This window comes from Anabrus simplex, chromosome 2 (genome assembly GCF_040414725.1).
Source record: "Anabrus simplex isolate iqAnaSimp1 chromosome 2, ASM4041472v1, whole genome shotgun sequence".
Classification (NCBI taxonomy): Eukaryota; Metazoa; Arthropoda; class Insecta; order Orthoptera; family Tettigoniidae; genus Anabrus; species Anabrus simplex.
Window position 1 is genome coordinate 1,116,919,432 of NC_090266.1, and position 25,863 is coordinate 1,116,945,294.

General features: G+C 39.2%; 1 protein-coding gene across 1 annotated transcript in view; it reads right to left on the reverse strand.

Annotated features, from left to right (window-relative positions):
- Positions 1–25,863, reverse strand: part of Myo31DF (Unconventional myosin ID) — a 315,587-nt gene that overhangs the window by 169,386 nt on the left and 120,338 nt on the right. The window contains exon 7 of the mRNA XM_067142074.2: positions 11,881–12,082. Coding sequence (XP_066998175.2) covers positions 11,881–12,082 — 202 coding nt within the window. The remainder of the gene's footprint in view (positions 1–11,880; positions 12,083–25,863) is intronic.

Genomic DNA, 25,863 nt, shown 5'->3' on the forward strand with positions numbered 1-25,863 from the left:
AATATTAATTCTTCCAAAATCATTTCACGTATGAACTTTATATTTTACATGAATGTTGGTTTTCTATGTCATAGATGTTAAATAAGAAATATTTTTAAAACATCCTATCCCTCCGATACTGTTTGATGTACGAAGTCAATACAGGGTGGACGCTTCTACATCCTTCAAACGTTAAATAACATATGGCTTTAAGACATTCCAATTCTATGGGATTCAAATGCGTGTTAGATCCAAAAGTAAAGAATTCCTCCAAAACTGTGACATTCAAACTAAGGGTGGGTTTTACAGGTTGAGCCAACACTGGACTCTCCAAAATTGAAACTGATGATGATTGTTGTTTAAAGGAGCCTAACATCTAGGTCATCGGCCCCTAATGGTACGAAATGAGAGGAAATGTAGTGACAATTTAAAAGTCCAAAATCATCCACTGACCAGAATTCAAAACGTGATTACGAAAAAGGAATGGATGGATATGAATTTAAAACAATCAGTGGATCCGACCTGCAATTACCCCACATTCCCAGAAACTAGCGTTAAACAATAGTATTACTGACCAAGGAACTGCTTCTAAAGCACAATACTGAATCCATGATGCTTGTAGACTAAAGGGGTCCAAAATCCAGGTCATCGGCCCCTCATAATGGTATGTATCGCTAGGAAAGTAGAACCATGGTATTTGTTATGTTGCATTTGTTATGTAGCATAGACTCGCGGTATTCCACACATTATGTTAATACTCAAAGGTGATGTAATGCGCACATGTAACACAGACCTATGGTGTGTCTCACATTGCAGCGCCATTTACTAGCAATGCAAACCTATGGTGTTCCTCACATAGATGTACTAATCACAGGGACTCGTACTATCCCGTGGTGTTCCTCACATAGTGGGTACTAATCATAGGCAATGCAGACCCATGGTGTCATTCAAACAGTGGTACTAATCACAGGTACTGTAAAACCCATGCAGATTCATACACTACTAATCACAAACCTATTGTGTACTTAACATAGTGGTACTCGTGCAAGTAAAAGTGACCCATGGTGTTCCCTGCGTGATTGTACTAATTACAAGTAGTTTCATGGTTCTAATTCAATCATCCCTTGGTTGCCCCTTTTAGTTGCCTCTTACGAAAGGCAGGATACCGTGGGTGTATTCTTCGTCTGTGTCCCCCACCCACAGGGGGTTAAATTTAAACTTGGAATGATAACTTTAACTTTCAGTTTAAAACCATAGCAAAGCACTGGTATCTAGTTAGTGCTACAGTAAAAAAAAAAAAAAAAAAGCCTCTAGGGCTCGTTCAGTCCATTGAGAGCCTTCACGATTCAAGAAGACTGCTGCCCATCCTGATGGTCTGAAAATAAGTGTGTCACATGATCAGTGACCAGAAGAAATGAAACACTACAGGCCAAATTTATGTATTTTGGCCGTTGAGGCAACTATTAACAAGTGTCATCAAGTTACTGTGGAAATATAGCCCCTTTTATGTTAAGAAATATTTCAAGAACTCTCCCAAAGCCAGTACCAAGCCTATGTCGAGAAGGGACAAGACTTGCACCTGAGAAAGCCACAGACTATCATTTGTCTTAGGAAGTACACTGTATCTACGATTAAATCCTAGGCAGAGAGGCCTGGAGGCCATAAGGAAGCAGCTCTCCCACCAGGCTAGAAATCACTAGGCCAGTACCCCACTGTTCTGAAGCCAACCCAACTAAACGTAAAAGTAGAGAGAAAGTCAGACCGACTAATAAGACGACAAACTGGCGAGGACAGCGGACAGTGATACTGAATACATGTAATGTTAAGAGGAATAAATGGGAACAACATCAATCTGGTTAAAGAAATAGAGAAAACCAGTGTTCACCATCTTGCTGTGACAGAAGCAGAGAAAAACAGCAAAGGTTAGGAGCAATTGCAGAATGGCCGAGCTGAAAGTTCATAATCGAGGGAATCGAGGGAGATATTGAAGAACAGCATAGAGCAACATCTCTCAATCACATATGCCCCAAATGATGAGAACAAGGAAGAGGAGGATAAATATTTTGAACACTTTCAAGCAACAGAGGATGAAGTTACCCTTGAAGATGTCAATTCTCAATAATATGAATGGAAGGGTGGCCAATGAACTCAGCATGTGGAAAAAATGTAATTGGAAGAGAAAGAGAAGATAAGATCAACAACAGGGAAAGACTTGTGCAGTTTTCTATGGCTCAAAACATAATTATAGTAAACACCAAATTCCATCATAAGGACATACATATACTACAATAGAACCAGCCTTCATCATTCAAAAGAAACATCAAATTAGGTTTGTGAGGGATACCAGAGTGAAATGGAAACCAAACATAGGAAGCAATCATATATTCCTGATTTTGAAATACGTGACAGAGGATCCATAGACACAAACAGACAAAATGGGTCAGAAGAAAAGGAGATCTACAAATAAAGGATTACAGACTGAGAGGGGTCAGAAGAAAAGGAGATCTACAAATAAAGGATTACAGACTGAGAGAAACTGCTACAGAGGAAAGATTTCTAAGAAACCATAACCCCCAATGTAAGAAATCTGAGCCAAGAAGAAGATTAGAACAATATGGAGTCCACTTGGAATGTGTTTAAACAACGCGGGTCACAACGCAATATACCGCGTCTCACAGGAAGTACCAAAGCAGTTACGACATGATATATAGCGTTTCTAACTTCTAAGTGTCATATCTTTGCTTCTCCGTATCTCTGGGCAATGATTCGGAAACATGCGCTATCTGCCATCTATTGGCTACGTTTCTGAAGCTTGCTCTTGTTAGTATCCTCAAGGGAAGTGCTGTCAACTTAGCTTTTGTATGCGAATGCCTACTGTTTTTGGGAATCACGTGATAGCTGATGAACATGGCTGCTCACAGTCGTGCTGAAGCAGTACTAGATAGTGAGAAAGTGTTCAAAATTTTAATGAACGATGAAAGTGAGGTTTCTAATTTTTCCCATAGGGATGAAGAAGTTGATGGCTACTTCTTTCCTGAAGATATCTTAATCGAGTGTGCAGGAATAAGTGATAGTGACTAAGATGAATTACAGCCACAATCTGCAAGGAGGTAAAAACTTGTATCATGCACAGTTTGTGGAAAATAATTATCCAGGAACTTCTCTCTCAGCCTAAGTACAAATAGGGACTGATATAACTGTCAAGACTGTGTTGATTATTAGGAATTATGCTGAGGTTCATGTACACAAACACACCATAGAAGTATAAAAATACCAGCATAATGATCCATTCATCAACACTCGTATATTTTCTCTGCTCATGGTCTCAAAATATTATAAAGCAATTCTATAGTTCTTTCATTTCAATAACAGTTCCCTCAAAATGACAAAATCACCCCAAAATGAGAACCAAAGAAATCATATTAGTGCAACACTGTAACAACATGCTGTGTCCACCACCATATTTTGTGAAATGAGCATGCAAAAAAACGTAATTAATCATGATTGCACAATTTTGTGATTTTCACTTTTTTGCGTATGCCTATGACATGTAAAAAAGTATGTGTTATGTGCCTCTACAGTTATTTATAATGGGGTTTATTTATGAGCATGCAGAAACCTAAATTGTGGGGTATGTCAGTGTTTCAAATACCCAAACTGAACGGGTTAAGACAATTATTTTGGAAATACAACAAAAGTCTATGGCATTACAAAAGGGAGTAATATGAACAAGAGGAAACCTTCCTGATGGAATACTCATGTGAAAGAAGCCATCAATGAAAATAAAAGTGCTCTGAAAAAAGTGCCTCAATGCTAAAGCACCAGAAGATTTTCAGAGATACAAAATTCAAAGGAATTTAGTGAAGGGGATTGTTAGAGCTGCTTATAAAAGAATCTTATGGAGAGACCCAGAAGCTCTTTTACAAAATCCTGAAGAGCCTGACAAAAGAGAATGAATGCCCTTTAAAAATGATAAAAAATAAGAACAGTGTATAGTGGAACCTCAATGATCTCGTCCCAGAAATAACCTCAACGATCTGTTTCCAGAAACAATGTTTTCCCAGATTATTCATTCAAATTATACGGTCCCGCGAATATCTTAATGTAATCACATTTTTAAAATCCTGCATTATCCATTCCTTGAAGAAATGATTTCCCACATCAACCGCCCAGAAATTTCAGCCCTGTTAACGCTAAATCCTTGAAGTGTTTTCAAAACAGTCAAAATCAAATATAATGCATTGGAGAACTTTTGAGAATCAACACTTGTACTTAAAACCACATTCTCAAGTTCAACATAAAATAACCTATAAAAATAGATTAGGCTAATGGTAATTTATGCAGTACACGACTTACAAAAACTTATTACATATACCGTGACCAGGTAACACAAACGAAAAGACGGCTACATCATGCCTTTAGATCTTCAAGTCAACGTCCCATCATTGTGGTAATTACAGCAAGTAAAGGATAAGCGACTGGTGGTGAACTTGCTTACAATATCATCATTGCATTTGCCTAGTACTGTTTAGGGAAATCACAGAAGTCATAAAACAGAGTGGGTGCAACAGTTGGAAAGAGACTGTGCGTTCTGACAATTCTACTTGAAGACTGAACGAGATTTGTGAAATGTTCATAATTGTAAAATATCTGCGTTTTGTCCAGGATTAGATGTTTATTTTTGACAGACTTTTATGACTATATCACTCCTTGTCTGGTCAAGCTCATCCAGCTACTGTGTGTGCAGTAGACTGTACTATCTGCCACTGTCTGGCCAAGGGTCAAGCGGCCATTACCAAACTTGACAACCAAAAGTGGGGACCAATAGCTACAAGTGGAGGAGCCCTCCCTTTGGAGGCCAGGTGTAGCCTTTGTGTATGAAATGATACATAAATTCACCAGAAAGGAGAACATGGTTAACGGTTTAGAGGGCAGAATAGGACCCCATACCCAATGGCAGATAAAACAGAAGAATTTTATTCTGTCAGCAATGTCTGTACTTCAGTGAAGCGGTTGCAAAAGGCGTCTGTACTCCTGAGGAGCGGCCTAAAGTTACACCTGGCAGTAGGTATAAAATGCCTCTGGGATTGGTGACCCCACCGTAATAATAGCCTATATATGATATGGTACTTCAGAACTTGCCTCAGAAAAAATTAGTGCATACCCTGCTGCAAGCGATGCGCAGTTGCTTGGGCAATGGGGGAATTGTGAAAAATGGGCGACTGGTAGCTAACATCATGAAAGTGGTGGACTTTATGGAGAAAGAGGGTGTAGAAATGATGGGGTTGAGTGAAATTAAAAGGAAGGGGAAATGAAAGAAGATGAATTTTTTTTACAAGTTGCTTTACGTTGCACCGACACAGATAGGTCTTATGGCGATGATGGGACACGAAAGAGCTAGGAGTGGGAAGGAAGCAGCTGTGGCCTTAATTAAGGTACAGCCCCAGCATTTGCCTGGTGCGAAAATTGGAAACCACGGAAAACCACCTTCAGGGCTGCTGACAGTGGGGTTCAAACCCACTATCTCCCGAATACTAGATACTGGCCACACTTACGCGACTGCAGCTATCCAGCTCAGTAAGAAGAGAATGAAGAAAGGGTATACACAATACTGGTGTGGTGGATGAGAGGCAAAAAATGGAGTGGGTCTGATAATTTCAAACCAGATGGGAGAGTACTTGGATATGATAGAACACATCAGTGACAGGATAAATAAAATTAGACTGAGAATTAAGAACGAAGTGAAGGACATCATACAAGTGTATGCACCACAGCCTGGGAACAAAGAGGAGGAAATTGAGGAATTCCTGGAGAAACTAGAGGAGGAGAGAACTGATGTGGAAGTGATTCTCATGGGAGACTTAAATGAACAAGTAGGAAACTGAAGACAAGGAAAGAAAAAGTAATCGGACCGTATGGATATCGGAAAAGAAATGGAGAGAAACTTGTTGAGTTTTGTGAGAGGAATGGAACAATTGTGGGCAACACATGGTGTCAGAAGAAAAAAGAAAAAAAAAAACAGGAAAATGACAAGATATGGCTGGGGTGACAAAAGAATAAAATCAGTAATTCAAATCGAAGACAGCTGATGGATGTAACAGCCTTACCATGTGAAGCATTCGATGGGGGTTATAGAGTTGATAGCAAAAATGAGTCTGGGGAAAATGGAAAATTAAAGGACATAAGAGATAGTAAAAATAAAAGTGTGGAAATCAAAAGAAAAGAATGTACCTACAGGAAGAATTTCTGGAGAGACTGAAACAACAAATTTCAATTACTGAACTAGGAAATGTGGAAGATGAATGGACCAACTTTAAACAGGCAACTGCAAGTGGAGCAGAGAGCACCCCCTGTGGTAGAACATCCACGAAAGTGAGAGAAAAGGAGACACTGTGGTGAAATGAGAAGGTGAGAGAAGCAGTGAAAGAAAAGAAGAAAGAATGGCAAGAATGGAACAGAGATTTTAAAAAAAGACAGCAAAAGTATCTTAATAATAAAAAATGTAAGAAATTGGTAAAAGAAGAAAAGTTGGGAAGAATTTACACAGACAGGGGAAACAGATGAAGCTGGCAGTAAAAGAATGCTGTACAGAATTATACAGAGAAAAAGGAAAGAAAGTTTAAACCAAGCTGATGAAAGAGGAAGGTGGAGAGTTGATAACACATCCGTAAGAAATAAAGAGAAAATGGAAGGAGTATTTTGATAAACTGCTGAATGTGAGAAATTGTGCAGAGGAGACTGTAGTAATACAGTGTAATGACTCAACAGTAGAAGATGATATAAAATGTAAGAGGTGGAATTAGTAGTCTGTAAAATGAAAATGGGGAAAGCACCAGGAATGGAAGAAATTAGTGTGGAAATGATAAAGGCTGCTGGATCTGTTGGACTACAATGGGTGTACAGATTGCTAAGGTGCATGTAGAAGCAGAAACGTGTGCCAGAAGACTGGGGAAAGGGATTAATACCGGTCTTTAAGAAGGGGGACAAAAATGTGTGACAACTATAGAGGAATCACACTTGTATTACAAGTGGCCAAAATACTGGAAAGGATATTAGAAAGGAGAATGAGAAGAAAGAAGGAGAGTTGTAATAGGAACAGTATGGCTTTATAAGTGGAAGATCTACAGTGGACCTAATCATCAGCACGGGACAATTAATGGAAAAGAATTGGAAATATGGAAAGAATCTGGTCTTGACATTCATAGATCTAACAAAGGCATACAATAGTGTTCCCAGGAAGACGGTTTGGGAAACTAAGTTCAGAAAGAGACTGGGAACACGAATGGTAGAAATCATGCAAGCAATGTAGAACTGCATCAGCAGCGTACAGACTCCAGTTGGAAAGACAGAATGGTTTAGAAATGAAACTGGACTAAGAGGGGAGTGTGCTGTCCCCTCTTTTGTTCCTAATGGTTATGGAGGAAATTGTAAAGGAGACAAAGGAAGCATATGGGATCAGGGAGAAGACTTTATTGCTATTTGCAGACAATTTTGTGGTATGGGGAGCAAACAGCAAAGTAGTACAAGAAAAACTTGTTGCACTGAAAAAGAAATTTAAGAATATGGTATGAAAATCAGTGCAGAGAAAAGCACAACCATGGTGATATCAAGAAGAGAAAGACAAGGGAAAGGCATTGTGAAAATTGGTGGTGAAAGCCTTGAAATTGTTGACAGTTTCAAATACCTAGCAAGTAAATTAATGCAGAATACAAGGCTGGACAAGAAGATTAGCAAGAGAGTGGAGCAGGGTAATGCATTCTACCAGGGAGTAAGAAACCTTGTCTGGAATAACGAAGTCCCAAGGAAGTGTAAATAATAATACTACTACTAGACATGATACTGTATAGGCTGTGTAGGCAACATACTACTACTACTTGCTTTATGTCCCACTAACTACTTCTGCAGTTTTTGGAGACACCAAGGTGCCGGAACTGAGTCCCACAGGAGTTCTTTTACGTGCCAGTAAATCTACCGACACGAGGCTGACATATTTGAGCACCTTGAAATACCACCGGACTAAGCCAGGATTGAACCTGCCAAGCTGGGGTCAGAAGGGCAGTGCCTCAACTGTCTGAGCCACACAGCCCGGTGAAGTGAAAAGAGAAAATGTACAAAATGTATTATGCAGCTACACTGACCTACGCAACTGAGACATGGACAATGACAAGTAGGGAGGAGAGAAACATTCAAGCCAGTGAAACAAAATACCTAAGAAGAATGACAGGAAAGACAAGGACAGACAGATTGAGAAATGAAGATGCAGGAGAGGAGGTAGGAATGGAACACCTAAATGAGAGATTTGATAGGAGTAACTAAGATGGTCTGGGTATGTAAAGAGGATGGAGGAGGAAAAAGATACCGGAAAGGAAGATGGAGATGTTTGAGGGTAGGAGAGTGAGAGGGAGACCTAGAACAAGGTGGATCAATTCAATAAAGTGGAGTGCCAGAAGAAGAAACCTGAACTGGAATGAAATGATTGAAGAAATTGGTGGAAGGAAAGAGGAAGGTGGAGAAGCGCATAAATGCCCTGACCTGGCAGGAGCTGGATAAGGGGAAAGGAAAAGGATGATTAACGATTGCTCAGTTTTTTGCCACTTCTCTTAGGGTGCTAGTAACTAGGCTTTCAGACAGCAATCGAGTCCTGAAAGTTTGCAGTATGCTTGCAAGATTTCTCATGACTTCGATAATTCTTACCACTGTGATTGGTCATGGCTCACTTCTGATTAGTGGTACAAAAAGTCTTTACAAAATATAGTTTCTATGCACTTTACTCATTTTGATGTGTTACCGAAGGTGAACATTTCACAGTTGCTACAGTTTTCAACGATGCACTCAGTCTTCTGGCACCATCAGATATCATACACAATTGCGTTCTCATAACCTGAATGCATGCTGCACCTTACATACATACATACATACATACATACATACATACATTACAAGTACTTGTACTTAAAGATGTATGTATGTATGTATGTATATATGTATGTATGTACTGTATATATGTATGTACTGTACTGTATATATGTATGTATGTACTGTATGTATGTATGTATGTATGTATGTATGTACAGTCCGTCAGCGCTAACGCTGGTGGGATCCTCAACAGCTCTGCCATCAACGGTCATAGATGGCCTAGGCATCATTGAAGAGGCGTACTAGGGAAATGAGTGAAGTAGTTTCCCATTGCTTTCCTCACAGAGCCAGAGTTGCTATTAGCCAAGCCCACTGAAATCCATATACCAACCGACCCTATGAGCAACATTTTCACACCATTCATAGCAGGGACTGGCTGCATAACGATTGGCATTACTAGCATTGCTCATACCTCAGTCACTTTCATATTGTCAAAGCCAAGGATAAGACAGGGACAGATCTATGAAAGTAACAATATTGCTCTAGCCTACACCAGAAGACATAGAGCACTGTAAACACTAGGTCCTGCCAGCAAAGGCATTCATAAAGCCATGGATATTACCTAATTGGCCAGAATTTAGGATGGAGATCTTTTCATGTTTAAACATCCTTATAAAAACCACCACAGACATTTTATACACACAGCCTGATATTTAAAAAAGGTTGTATCATTTCCCACCTGAAGCCCACTGGCTTGTACAGCAAGTGTGTCAAGCGCTTTGCAGCTGAGCTCAAAGTCACAAATAACCCAAAATTTCTTTAGTTTTATTGATTTTTAAAAACATTTTGTGGCCTATGGTCAGTCATGGGCAGAATCAAATCTAATGCATTCGAGAGCACTTGAGAATGGGTTGCATTCAAAACATAATCTTTAAATTCAAGTTGACCTAACTGTAATTTATGCAGTACAAAACTTACCAGACTTACCACATATACTGGTGACCAAATAACAAGGGACTATTTAAAAATAAAGGGATTTTGCCATCATGTCATGCACTTTCGTATCAGATGTGCATTTTCCTCCCCTCCTCCTTCAGATTTTGGTCTAATTCACACTGCGGGAAACTACTGGTTTAATGGTTTGTCTTCCCTTCCCCTCCCAGAATCTCTTCATCCTTGACTGTTTTTTCTTTAAATTAGAGAACTCAAAAACTACTTATGACGGATTATTTCTTGGCCTGGTGTTTTTTCGCAGCATATTTTCTGATGAACTTGGCTGAAAAGTTACTGACCTGTCACGTAGTTTCTGTGGTAAAACTCAATTTAAAGTATTGACATTTTTAACCCATGTAATTTATGTAGGAGTTTTGGTAAGATTATAATTACAGTGCACATATTTCATTATTGTGTTTAGCCAATTTCTTGATGGTTTTAATTCGTTCCCAGATTTTTCATTTTCCCCGTATTGTACGGTTTTTCTCCAGGGTCCCCCCAAAATGGAAAATCAAGGTTGCACTGTACTCCTAACAACTTAGGAATGGATTATGAACCGGTGGAAGCAGTATTTTCAAGAACTCCTGGAACACACAAAGGAGAAGGATGGTGAAGAAATGGAGGATGAAGAGGTAGAAACACCCAACATAGGATGTGAAATTATAGATGAAGGCCCAGAAATTTCACTGGAAAAACAGAACAGAACTCAAAGATTAAGCTTGGAAAATAATCAGGTTACACCAGAAAGAATCAAGTGCAAGGGCAAAGAGGGAATGCAGCTAATCCTTAAAGTGATGATAATGTTACCCACGAGAAAGAAGCAAATACCTTGAGATTGGGAGCATGCCACAATAATCCCTACATACAAGAAAGGAGATAATCAAGTCTAAAAACTACCAGAGAATTTCACTACTTACTGTCCCAGGGAAATTATACTCAAGAATAATAGAAACTAGACTGAGAAGGCAAGTAGGTCATTTAGAAGAAGAGCAGTGTGGTTTTCAGGGGCAGAAGTACGCAGGACCTGATCTTCACCCTTCACCGGATATGTGAGAACAACATCAGTTCCTTAGATCTGGTTAATGTGTGTAATAGGACAGCATGGAAAGAAGTGTGAAAGGTCTTCAAGAATAGAAACACTCTACAAGCAATAAGAAGTGTCTATAAAAGGTGCAGAAATCAGTTAAGGACACTCAGTCCAGCCAACCTCAGAGAGAATGCCATAGTCCGAGGAATATTGTAAAGGTGGACTGAAAAGTAATGTACATTTTTTAACCTAAATATTTCCTGAACAGGAAAAACAAAAAAAAATTATGCACTAAATAAAAACAGGTTTTACACATCTTTCAACAAATAAACCAAGTCTCTCGAGTCAATTCCAGCAATGCATCACCAAGCTGAACAGGCCTCGCCTCGCACAGCCACCTGTGCATGGCTGATTTCACTTCTTCATCTGAACATTAGTGTTGATCTTGTAGAAATTTCTATAGTGCTCCATGAAAAATGGGGCAAGGCCTGGACCGTTCGTGCTAATGTTTGGAAGTATGCCTCGGAGATAATAATCCACTATACAACCGTCTGACTGACCTCTTTGGACCACTTTAGAAATTCCTAGTACATCATAGCTTTGGTTCAGATGAAGACGTGAAGGAGGTTGAGCACAAGTGGATGTACACACAAGGACCAGAGTTCTACGCACGAGACATTCAACTTAGTGTCATGATGGAATAAATGTCTCGAGATATTTTGTTCATACATTGAAAAAGAGATGAAATCTGTAATGTTTTGGGCTAAATTGCCCCCCCCCCCCCCTAACAAATGATATATTATGTATAAAAAAAAAAAGTGCATTAATTTTGAAGGTGCCCTCATGTTAGAACCCTGAACAAACCGACATTTTGCTGTGTGGTCAGCTAATCCAAGGAGCACAACCATGTTGTACAACCTTCTTGGTACAACATATGTCAGTGGAAGACTGAGTATGCCCTCAACCATGTTCTTCAGTGGTATGCGGTACACATGCATGAACAAGAAAAAAAAAAAGCAACTTACCAATAAACAGCTGCTGCAATTTCTCGTTGCAGTAATTAATGCAGAACTGTTCAAAACTATTTGCATCAAATATCTCAAAACCATAAATATCTAAGACGCCTATAACAGTTCCTGACTTATGTTTCTTCTGCAGTTCACCTTTGGAATCCAAAGCTTCATTTATTTTCCCTACTATCCATGTAAATAGACGATCATAAATAGCCTGGAAAAGGAAGAAAAGAATATTGTTTCATCTAAAATCCTGTATAATTTTATGAAAATCATCAAGTGAACATGAGAAGAAAGTAATCCCTGTTGTACACCATCAAATTTTCCTTTCAATTCAATACTTCACAAGAAAAGTTGTCAAACCTTGCTGAAGATTGTTCAAAATTGCTCTAGGTTTGACAAGATTTGAAAAGATTCGGCAAAGTTTGATAGCATTTTGTTTTAACATGGAGGAAAGTAAAACAACTATTGTGGTTCTTGAACTAGCAGTGGGATGCATTCTTAAAACAAAGAGAAATGCACACTATACCGTAATTTATAATGGGGGAAATATTAACGAGGTTATCTTCAACGTAATTTCTACATGTATTTATTGCCATTACGTCAATTGCAGAGGTTATGTTACATTACATTTACTCATATTAATTGACAAACCACAGCAATGCAATGGAAATTTATATCTTATTAGATGAAAACATATTAGGAATTCAATAAATAATAATAATAATAATAATAATAATAATAATAATAATAATAAAATATGCAAAGATAATCAATCATAAATCCATCATTGCTGATAGTATTTACTTATAGGTTACTGTACAGTTATAAACATAAAAGCTGCCCACTTCCTTGAGATATTTCTCTTGCAATCTCCTCGTATGCTGCTGTTTTACTCATTTTATTGTGGTACTGTATTTAGTCCACAGAATATAGGCAAGGATATGCCTCATACTTAGCAATTAATACACATACAACATCCCTTGGTAATGAAGAAGCCATTTTTATTGTTCTAATTCCCATCCCAGCGACCCTAGCATGCCTAGTGACATAGCGTACACCCTATATGCCCAAATTTCATTGGTCAATTCTGTCAAAGATTTGGCAATTCTCTGATCGATTAGAACATGTTCTAATTCTCTTTCAAGACTTTTGAAGACTTCCCAAGATTTGTCAAGTATTGAAATTGATTTGAAATGTAAACTTGCTAAGTATTGACAATTCTTGTGAAGTCTTCAATTTGACAAAAATTTGATCGTGTACAACAGGCTTAATATGATAAGAACAGAAAGAGTGATTCAGCTCCCTTAAAGAATTAAAATACGTGAACAATACAATAATATTTTCTCTTCAGAGGTGTCCAGTGTGTCTACTCTTTCAACGTCTGCAGTGTCTCTTTCCTTCTCCTGTATTTACCCGACTTTCTCCTTATCTTATACTTCCCACATAAATACAATGGGTGTTGGGTGACCACCAGCATCATATCCAATATAGTTTGTCTGTTATTGGACATTATAAATTTTCCAGCTAACTCATCCCTGGTTGCCAGCGTTTTACCCCAGTGTGCTAAGTTTATTTATTTATTTATTAATGTCTTTCTGTACATGGCGGGGCTCAGGCTATGAAGCCTGCTATTATGCCAAACCATATAATTATGCACCTGTATAAACATAATATACTGAACATTATAACTACTTAAAAAATAAGTTAATTATAATTTAAAGTTAATGTGAAATGTAATTTGTATGAAATGTAAAGCATCATAAAAATCATTTTAACATTTTAAAATTAATTTATAATAATTACTATTATTAGAGCTATATCTCGAAAAATATAAACTATAATGTTTCTAACCTTACATTGACATTTTATTCATTTAACTTAATAATCTAAAATTTAAGGGTACTTCTACGAGTAAATCAATCTGAGTGTAGGTAAAATTTCCAGCACATTCTTCTGAATAGCTTTAGGTTGCTTATGTCTCTAATTTCAGCCGGGAGAGAATTCCAGGAACGTATGGTCCCCGGTACAAATGACTTGTTAAACGTACTACTGTGATGAGTGGGGATGGACAGCAGGGTTTGTACTGATGACCTTGAGGGTGTTCTGCTTGAGGGAGAGAGGTAGTTGAAATCTGTTCTCAGATAATGTGGTTTACCTGTTCGCAGTATTTTGTGAAGAAGAGAAACAGCATGGTATTTACGTCTATCACATAATCTTAACCAGGACAGCTGATGGAGGAATGGGCTGATGTGGGAATGGAGCGGAACATTTAGAATGAATCGAATGCAGGCATTATGCGCCCGTTGAAGTTTAGAACCAAGTGAACAACTTATGTTATTATAGACTACATCACCATAATCAAATATTGGTAGTATTAGTCCTTGAATGAGCAGTTTCCTGGTTTTGACAGGTAGAAAATCTCTCAGTTTGTATAGTGAGTGTAATGAACCGAATACACGTTGACAAATTTTTGTTACGTGCTCTGACCAACTTAAATACTTATCAAAAATTATTCCAAGGTTCTTAACAGAGTCTTTCAGTGCTATAGGTGTTTCATTGATCTTGACAACCGGTACGTTGATGCTTTCTAACTTGGCATGCGCTTTTCTAGATCCTATTATGATGGCTTGCGATTTTAATGGGTTTACTTTCAGGCAGTGGCTACTAGTCCATTCGTTAATGTTAAATAAGTCTTCGTTTAATTTCATGGTTGCTTCTTGTATGTCATTCGGCTTGGTATGAATAAACAATTGGATATCGTCAGCGTATAAGTGATATTTACAGTTCGTCAGTTGTTCTGATAGGTCATTCATGTATAGGGAGAACAGAAGTGGTGATAACACCCCACCCTGTGCTACCCCCATCTCAGTATTTCGCCACCTAGACACATTGTCTCCCACTGACACACATTGTTTACGTCCACTGAGATAGGAACGTACCCAGCATAATACATTATTAGAAAATTTCATCATTTCTAATTTAGCTAGTAAAATGTCTTTATCTACGCAATCAAATGCCTTTGTAAGGTCGAGAAGAGTAAGAATTGTCATTTGTCCGTTATCCATTGCTAGCTGAATGTCGTTAGTTACTTTTACTAATGCTGTGCTGGTACTGTAGTTCGATCTAAACCCTGATTGATATCTGTCGAGTAAGTTATGATGTAAGAGATAGGCTGTCATTTGTTTGTGTACTAGTTTCTCCAGTACTTTTCCTAGTACAGGGAGAATACTAATAGGGCGGTAATCGTCAAGGGTTGTGGGGGTACTGTTTTTCTGCAAGGGTCGGATGATGGCATTTTTCCAGTTCCCAGGAAAGATTCCCGTCATAAGAGAGGTGTTAATAATATGCGTTATTGTAGGAAGAATGATGTCTAGAATTCTTCTTAAAAGGGACAGGTTTATTCCATCGTGTCCAGTAGACTTTGATTTTATGTCATTAAGGGCGCTCTTTACATCACCTGGAGTCACGTGAGAGAAGTAGAATGTTTCACCACCATGCTTTCCCTTTGAAAATATTCTGTCAATAGTGGCTCTCTTGGTATTTCCGTTCGTCTGGACGTTTCTTGAGCTAAAATACTCATTCAGATCATCCAAAGGTACATTACAGTTACTGTCCTTTGTCTTCGTTTTACTTAGACCCATATCTCGGAGAGTCTTCCATGCAACAGCAGAGTCATGTGTATTTAAAATTTCGTACGAGTAGCGTATTTTAGCGTTTCTTATCATCTGCGTGGTTTTATTTCGAAGTTTTTTATAATTCTCAAAATTTTCCTGCGCTGGATGTTTCACGTAGTGGCTATAGGCTGAGTCCCTATCTTTCATTTTATCACGAATTTCTTGATTGAGCCACGGGTTAGAGGGTCGCTTTACTCGAGCAGTACGTAATGGGGCATGTCTATCGTATAAAGTTAAGAGAAGTTCGTTAAAATGAGATACTTTGTCGTCAATGTCCTTTATATACTGAATTGTGTGCCATGGTGTGCTCAGAGCGTCCTCAATGAGAGCTTCGTCGTTCAAATTTTTGAAATCCCTGTATTTGATTATCTTAGGCCTGTATTTTGGACATTTTAAAGAGTATGCAGCGTAAATCATGTCATGGCGGGAAAGGCCTGGCACAGGCATCTGTCCATGTGTCAATATACGGTCATTATTGTTTGCAATGATTAGGTCGAGGAGTGTGTGCGAGGTTGCAACATGGTGTGTGGGTTGCAAGGGCAGAATTGTCATATTAATTGATTCAAACATGCATGTCAGTCGCCTAGTCTCAGTGGTTTCATTTTTCAGGTCAGTGTTGAAGTCTCCCATTAAAATCATATGTTCATACCTGAATATTAAATCCTGTAGCGCTTCTTCTAAATCTGTGATGTTTCCAGTCTTCGGTGGGCGGTACACTACACCGAGTAAACACTTCGTACCACGAATTTCAATTTCTACAAACAAGAACTCCGCTCTGTGAGAGTATTCACTTGGCGATTTAAATATTACCTTGTATTTCAAATCATCGCGTATAAATATTCCGACTCCGCCTCCAGGCTTTCCCTCTCTGTCGTTCCTAATTAAAGTGTATCCACTCATTTTAACCAGCGCTGAAGGTATAGATTGACGCAGCCATGACTCTGAAATCATTATAGCATGCAGATTACAGGTTGAAAATATTTCGGAGAATTCTGAGAAATGTGGGACAATGCTCTGTGTATTGACATGTGCTATTTGTAGAGAAGTAGGGTAGGGCGCAAGAATGTCTTTGAGACGGTTAGCGGTATTCTGCGAGGGGGCTGGCACGACAGGGTAATGACCTGCCTGGGACAGTGGTGAAGGGAGGCTGAAATTAGAGACATTTGTTTCCTGGTTGCTAAATGTTGCCAACTTGAAAGTTAAATGATGACAACTGATAGTAAGAAGTACCTACTACAACTATAATATTATCACCTAATCAAAAATACAACTATGTGGAAAATTAACTTAAGTGAATTAAAATAACTATGGCGGTCCTTATATTACACAGAGTCTGCTCGTGACTAGCGAATAATGTTCAAATCTGAACGATTAGTTATGGCTATTTTACGGTTCCCTTGTTTTACGTATACGATCCCATCTCTAGACCATACGTTCTGGACGGTAAATTTTGCGACAGCGTCCTGAAGAAGTCGGAGTCTTGCTGGAGTTAGGTCCTCGCGGATGGTTTTATTCGTGCCCTTAAGTTTCTTTTTGTTCGTGAACATAGCGTTCCTCTTACGGTATGACACAAACTTGACGATTATAGGTCGCGGACGCCCATTCTGGTTTTTCCCAACCCTGTGAGACCTATCAATGTCATCCACAGAAAGACTGACCCCTATTTCTTTCGCAATGTCAAGAACTAAATTGTCAGTGTTCTCGTCCGCAGTTTCCGGTATACCGAACACACGTAGGCACTGCCTTCTCTGATACTGTTCTAAACAGTCAGTTTTATCCTGCAGTTCAGTTTTTAAATCACTGATTGTTTTGTCCCGCTCCTCTAGAGCCCTCCTAAGTTCTTCAATTACACTCGTATTAAAATTGATAGTTTCTTTTAATTGGTCAACAACTGACTTTGTTACCTGGTCCTGGATAAGGTTGGCAAGCGTGCCAAGTGTCTCCTTGCTGCTCAGCGCTTCCTGTACGGCCTGCTTAACTATGGCTTCCATTGGCACTTGCTTCACCTTGCGTGGCATTATTAATTTATTGGATTTCTTGCCTTTTACTTTCACCAATCACTTCACTAACACTCACTCAGAACCACTGCACTAGTAGAGATAATGTTATACACTCTGAGCTGCCACACTACGAATATTCACCTGCTAAATCCACGTTCGCCACGAGCCTCGTATTCTGCGTCACGAGCCTCGTATTCTGCTAAGTTGGGCTCATAATTTGGTAAACAGCACACCTACCAAGACGCATGGCTAGTGCATACCGCGGAGGCCACTGTGTAGGCTACTTAGAGCCACCAGCAGTGCCAATACAATAACAAGGAAACATCGGCAATGGTTGAGTCGCCGATCGCGATGAAACTTGGAAAACACATTGAGGTACACGTAAAAATGATGTCGGCATCAATTTTGGGTGCCGACATTCATTAGGGCGTTAACTAAGGGGCCTAAAAGTTGCGACATATCAAGTTCCACGTGAACAGCGATGAATACCTGCTGGCCAATGCTTAGCCGGCACACTGTCTGCTTTGTGCCACACCTCTGCATCTCCTCCCCTACACACTCCCGCCCCTCCTGGTTTGCCACCGCGTGTTTCCCTTCTCCCCTCGCCTGACCGTCTGCTTAGCTGTCCAAGAGAACCAGTGCTACACTTTGCGTACTCCATCAGCCTTCCTAATTTCTCTCCTTTGTAATTTCCACATTGTATTAGTCAGCTTACATTTTCTGAAATGTTTATGAAAACATTTGCACCGGGCGGGTTAGTTGTGCAGTTAGAGGCGCGCGGCTGTGAGCTTGCATTCGAGAGATAGTGGGTTCGAATCCCACTGTCGGCAGCCCTGAAGATGGTTTTCCGTGGTTTCCTATGTTCACACCAGACAAATGGTGGGGTTGTACCTTAATTAAGGCCACAGCCGCTTCCTTCCAATTCCTAGGCCTTTCCTATCTCATCATCGCCGTAAGACCTATCTGTGTCGGTGCGAAGTAAAGCAATTAGCAAAAAAAAGTATGGTGCCTGTTGTTAATTGTGTTATGTTTCGGTTTTCTTTTCACTATTTTTTAATGTTTCGAATAGACCAAAGATGGTTTTTGTTTACTACGGGGAGTTTGTCTGATGTAATGCATACGGAGTCATTTATTGTGTTGCCTTGTAATTGTATGTTGTTGTACCAGTTCGTACAATAGCCATTTAACTTTTTGCGTATGTAACTGCCATTATACCCAGAAGACTGTAGTGCGATACTTTAATATCGGTACTTGTTGAATACATAGACCTTCGTCAGCTATAACACAAAAGTACCGATAAAGTTACAACTACAGGCCTGCCTGTGATTACTGCATATATAAATACACATCTTTTTTATTTTTCAAGGCTTTTCTTATTACGTCAAACTTTACTACATTCCATGTCATTACTCATATCAAAGTTGTCTATGCATTAAATTGATTTATATTCGACAACCATTGCTGCAATTGAAATTTGTTGTGTCCGTCACTGCAAAACATAAATAAATCGTTCAGTACAAGCAGAAATAAAAACATTCTACCTATAGGCCTATTCCTTATACCAGAGTACACAATACGGAAAGTACCAGTAGTTTCAAACTCGGAGTTTATAATTGTTGTTGTCGTCGTCCGCGATGTCATTCTGTTATGACACAATTGATAGCGTACACAAAATGGGTGGGGGAAAGGGGACATAAAAAGAAGATCTGGACCTGTAACCAGGTTTTATATCCTGAGGTACCAAATCTCATTACTAGGACTCGGATGTTTAGAAAAAGTCAGCCGGGCTGAGTGGCTCAGACGGTTAAGGTGCTGGCCTTCTAACCCCAACTTGGCAGGTTCGATCCTGGCTCAGTCGGTGGTATTTGAAGGTACTCAAATACGACAGCCTCGTGTCTGTAGATTTACTGGCACGTAAAAGACTCCTGCGGGACTAAATTCTGGCATGTCGGCGTCTCCGAAGACCGTAAAAGAAGTTAGTAGGACGTAAAGCAAATAACATTATTATTATTATTATTATTATTATTATTATTATTAGTAAAAGTGATATTTTTTCTTTGTCTCTATTTTCTTGCCTGATTGTATTTTTGTGCAAATCAGGTGATTATAGTCACAATTAAGTGATTTTTATTTGTCATATAAATGGATAGTTTGGCTATTTTTTGTCATAAGGTCATTTTGAGCTATTTTCGTAGAAACACCATATTCCGGTCATATGTCGGCGGTTTGGCGACAGCTGTAACTGTACAAAGTCATCGTGAACTTTCCGAATGAGAACTAGTATTTTTTACAAAACTGCTTTTCCGTATCACATCTGTAGTTAATTAATACAAATGTAATACTCTGCCTCTATTATCAAGATTGCGCAGGAATTGTTTTCCTACAGTTTGTCAGAAAGTCTTTTGAACTTTGGGATTATATCGAATGTAATGACTCATTTAGAAGCTGCTAGCTTAGAAATTCATGCAAGTATTGAAATTGTGAGAAGTGTTGAACTTTCAGCACAACAATCACACGGAATAGTTGTCAGTGTAAAATAGAAACTTTAAAATGGGTTTAATCGATGTGATGGTTTTTGCTGTGTGTGCAAGATAAATGATGATGTTAGAGGAGAAGGTACCAGTACATTTCAAGGTGAGTGCATACTCGATAGCAGCAATTTAATATTATATAAATATACACCAATAAAGTTTTGTGACGTAGAATGCAGCTTCTCTTCTTACAATAATGTGTTAAGTGATAGTCGGAGGTCTTCTGCGCCTGATGCTTTGAAGATGAATCTTGTCATACACTTCAATACCACCCGTGGAGAAGAATAAAAACGTTATGCGAGTTTGCACTACATGCCGAGCTGCCCTACCATAATGTATCGAAAGACATCTACTTAATTAGTTTCGTGGTGCTCAATTTAAACTTTAACCCATTTGAGCAATATTAATGTAATCTGGGCTTAAACGTTCCAAAATATTTTAAAAAATATATTGATTTCTAGTTTTCTTCGTACTTCAAACCACCAATGAAGAGTACAAACATGTTTTGACTTTTAAAATGTTGTGTGATCTGATAATCTTAGCGAACTTAGTACTTTATAGGTATGTATTCACAAATGTTTGATAAGTGAATCGAGGACAATAGACTGTGAATAACTGCTAAACATGTACATTCAGAAACTTAATAAGAAAGAATACAGAATATAGTTAACAAATATGTATCAAAGGAATTGCCGTTTCGATTTATAACTTATTTAAAAATGGCCATATTTAGATTAATCATTTTCAGGTCTTTTTTTTTTTTTTAACGTCGCACCGACACTGATATGTCTTATGGCGACGATGGGATAGACCTAGGAAGTGGAAGGAAGCGGCCGTGGCCTTAATTAAGGTACAGCCCCGGCATTTGCGTGGTGTGAAAATGGGAAACCACGGAAAACCATCTTCAGGGCTGCCGACAGTGGGGCTCGAATCCACTATCTCCCGATTACTCGATACTGACTGCACTTAAGCGACTGCAGCTATCGAGCTCGGTCGGGGTCATATTTTGTCATTTTTACGTCATATTTCATCACTTTTGAGGTCATATTTGCTTGCTTATTCGGGCTACTTTTAGGTCTTAAACATCTGAGCCCTACTCATTACATTCATTGAGATCCTCTACCCAGGCACAAAATTTCTTTAAATAACAAGGTATTTAACCTTGTTTAAAGGTGGGAGATTTATTTAGTGGTGGGTGATTTAATTTAATTAATTTTTATATGTATGCCCACTATAAAGGACACTTTTAAGGCGTTTTAGAAGTAAGTAATAATTTAAGCATAGGGAAGACGCGGTACCCCATCCCACGTTTGACTACGACCGGTGGTACTTAACCCGGAGTTGTACCCACGAATGTGACAACTCACCGGAATTAGCAGGAATGAAAATATAACATTTGAATAACATATGGGTATATTAGTTTATTTATTATCATTATGTGTGAAACGGAACGTTATTTAAAGGATTTCAATAATTATAGTACGAAAAGAAGCAAAGTATAGAGCCGATCCTATTCAACAGCTAAGTAGCCGGCAAGAGCGGGGAGAAGGGAAACGTGCGGTGGTGAACCAGTTGGAGTGGAGAGAGGAGGAGGTGCAGAGGTGTGTCTGTGCCGGCTTAGCATTGGCCAGCAGGTATTCATCGCTGATCGTGCGGAACTTGAAATGTCGCAACTTTTAGGCCCCTTAGTTAACGCCCTAATGAATGCCTGCACCCAAAATTGATGCTGACATCTTTTTTACGTGTACCTCAATGTGTTTTCCAAGTTTCATCGCGATCGGCGACTTAACCACTGCCGATGTTCCCTTGTAAGAGAGACTTTATCTCATTTTCAAAAATTGATGCCAGCATCATATCCAGGCAGGTAGCAGACCAAATCTGTTATTGCGGCATCCCTTACGATGTCTACCATTACGATCTGAGCATCGTCGAGTATGTTGGATCTTCTGCCAAAGAAAGAGCAGCATACCAGCTTGCAGACTGAAGACTAGCAGTGTTCAGCAACAAATCACCACTCTGTCTGGATACCGATGACTGCCAAAATTCGAGTCTGGAGACATCCAGGCCAGTGCAGTGAACCCACTTCACTGCAGAGTGACGCTCCGCTCCAGTGCGAGGTATTATGGTGTGATGTGCCATTTCCAACAATTCCTGCTTCTCATTGGTGGGAACTGAAGGAACCCTGATGGCGTGGTGGTACGTCCATGAATTTCTTTGAAGAGTTTGTGCTTCCCTTCCTGGTGCAGCTTAACAATCCAATTTTCCAACAGGATCATGGCCAGTCTTAAACAATACTGGTATCTCTGGCCTGCCTTCATGATGTCAACAGGCTTTGTTGGCCAGCAAGATCTCCAGACCTCCTTGCCAATTATGAATGTTTGGGACCAGAATGGATAGCAGCTTCAGTCAGCAGCAACTACAGCAGATCAGAAGCATCAGTTGTGCTAGCTGTGGCAAGATCTTTCTCAGGAGAACATCTGATGTCTGTCTGCCTTCATGCCTGACCACAATGTCCCAAGTCAGTCCAACACCATACTAAGTGCAACCCGCCAGCATTCCTTACAGTGCAATATTTGAATATATTCATATACTTCCTTACCCTGTCCAGTGTCCGTACCCACTTACATCCCCCTGCAATTGAGTCGCCACTGTATGTATTTCAAAAAATAATTAAAGACAGACGTCATCACGTAGAAGCTCTAGGGAGCCGGTGTTACTTGCTCCGCTCGGGACAGGTGTTTGGCACGTGACAAGAGAGCAGCAGTCAGGCGGGGTGCATACCATGGCCGTACTGTACTTGCGCCACTGGCCTTCAGTACATACGTCATGCACTTCCCCTACTTGCTCACTAAGTTGCTCTCGTTCCTCGAGAGCGGGGAGCAAACTGGCTCAAAAGGCATTTCGCTCTCGATTGACGATGCGTGATTTAAGAAATGTAGATCTATGAAACAAATTATTTTAGGAGAACAGGTGCCAGCCAGAGAAACATTTCAGCTAGTGGGAGCCAAAAGGAAAAGGAGAAAGGTTCACTTTGTAGTGTAATTCTCATGTTTAAACGATGATTCACAAGGAACGTTTCAATGCGTTGAGCACCACAGCAGACACCGGTGACTATTTTTAGATTTCCACACGGGTGTCCGCTAGCTCAAAATTGATAATGTATGCACTTATCCGCTTTTATACAAAATTTGACCATATCGAACATCTATCAGGTTTAATTTGGTTATAATTCACGCATCAGGCTTCAAAATTATACCTTCAGATACAAGAAAACTGATTTTATTTTCAAGGACACGGGTAACCGCTGGCTCAAAATTGATAACATACGTACTTGTCCGCTTTTATACCCTCCCATGCAAACACAAATATAACATATATTGACACAAACTCAGAAATTAGGCAATGGAATTAGAAAATGTATATAGATGCTTTAGATGTACAGCCATAACAATGACCATTTTATTTGTGTTGTGCAATTCGCCTACAGTCTCTACAGTAGGTGTTCACTTTCTTAATTTTTTTTCCAATGATACCTTTCTTCTTCTTCTTCTTCTTCTTGGAGAAACAGCCTCTACAGTACTTCTGGTCGTAACATGCTAGGCCAGCTTTCCATTCAAAACAGTGTGAAGATTTTGATCTCCTTCTCGGACAAGAATCTTTCTTGGTTTGTTCTAGCAAACTTGTTACAACTGCTTCCCTGAATTTAGTGATCGAAATTTCTTTGCCTGTCACCATTCAAAAAGTAAAATGTCCATTCACAACTGCTGTTTACAGCAAAAGTTCAATGGCAATTTTCCTATACCATTTCATGTTTCTCCTCAGAGCTGTGCTGTAGCTGGACATTAGGTCAGATATATCAACAGAACTTTTCCCTGCACTGTATACAACATTTCCTATGGGTTTGTTCACAGGTCAAGTGCGCCCGTGCACTGCAAGAGTCTGACCTGTGTCCTTTGTTGAAAGAAGCAGTACGTCTCTCTTGTCGTGCCATTTGATTACATATACCCCTTTCTCGATCTCAAGAGAGCACATACACGTATATGCATGATCACACACAATTTAAGTATTTTTACACCATATTTTGTGTGCCTTTTGAGGTATTTAGAAACTATTTTGGAAACAAGGGGTTGCATTTTATTCGGTCTATCTTTTTCTATACATTATTATTTGAAAAATTCCACATTCTTAGTAGCATTTCAAAGCAATTTCTGCTCATAGTATTTAGAGATATTTCATTCTTGTGTAAAGGATTCTTGCTAAAATAGTCCCACAGTAATTTTATCCGCACCATGCCCATCTAAACTATAACGCCTAGAAATGTCTTTATCCCCGATATTTCATCGGTGTCCATGTGTGTGGTGTGGATTTATTTGAAACATGTTTTGTTCATCAGTTTCCGTGTAGCATATAAATTAGTTGCTGTACGATTTCATCAAGTATAATATAGTGACAAAAGGCAGAATAACATTCAAATGGAGTGCAATCACTCATTGCAGTAGCGTATGCGTCACTTACACAACGTGTACCTGTAAAATAAAATTGTGCATCATTACCTACTGGAATTTGCCAGATAACTGTTTTACTTTCTGATGAACTGCTGGGGCCTACTATATCAGAGACAATATTTGCAACATTTATTTCACTAGATTTTGATAGTTGTTCAAACCATCATCCTTTCTGTTTTCTTGCTCCTCACTGCTATTGCTACTCACTACTGATATTCCCTCAATATCCTCTGACGTAGATGATGGTAGCCGAGGTGCCAACCTTTGAAGTGGTTATCAGTAATCGCCCTCTGCCCCGAGAAAAATTTCGAGTAAAGTCCAGTTGATAGAAATAATAACAGTAAGTTATTATTTCTATCAAATATCATCAATACGGACCAAAAATTATATTTATTACATGTAAAGTCCAGTTCTCGATAATGACACCCCTTTTGCCCTTCCCTCTAGCAATCTATCCGCAAGTTGCACATAACCTGTTAGTTCTCTGATAAAACATTCCTTGTAGCTTGTTTCTCACGCATCAGCTGCTTTTCAGTGTAGTTCTTCTTCAAACATTCTTCCGATTGTGATAATATTTTCATTTTCTGAACCATAAGCAATTCCAGTGTAGTGCTTGATGTAGGCCTCACTTCTTTCTCAATCTTTCTGTCAACTATCAGGTACACTTAACACAGCAAATACAACATTACTGAAGGATTTGTGGTGGAGAAGAGCAGCACCTGAGCTCCTTCATTCACAATGAATTTTACAATGCTTATGGGTAGCAAAAGGAAGTCACGATCGAATAAGTATCATTGACAATTCACAAGCATTGAAACAAGGACAATTTAGGAGAAAGGCTTGAAAGGACTGAACATTTTTACTTTTCTTTTCTTCCGCAGAATTTTTTTTTTTTTTCTTTTGTGATGTAAGCTTTTCCGTAATAATTTCCCCTTTGACCGATATTTTGTTCTGCGGGAGTTCTTTTACGTGCCGGTAAACCTTAATTACGGACAATCCGTAATAGTTGGCACCTCTGTGGTAGGTAATGTGGATCTGCATCAGAATCATCCCAGCAACTACTATTCGACCCCCACTTCCGATTTGTAAACCGGGAAATGATATCAATGGTACACACTAAAATGTATCCTTGACAGATTCAGAGAGAGTACATACAAGCTGAATGATAAATACATGCCTCTCTGTTGTCACAATGCAAGTTCTACAAGTCTCCTGCTTTCCTCCAATATCCAACACTGTATAATACAACACTTCTAGTACCACCATACAAATTCAGCATATT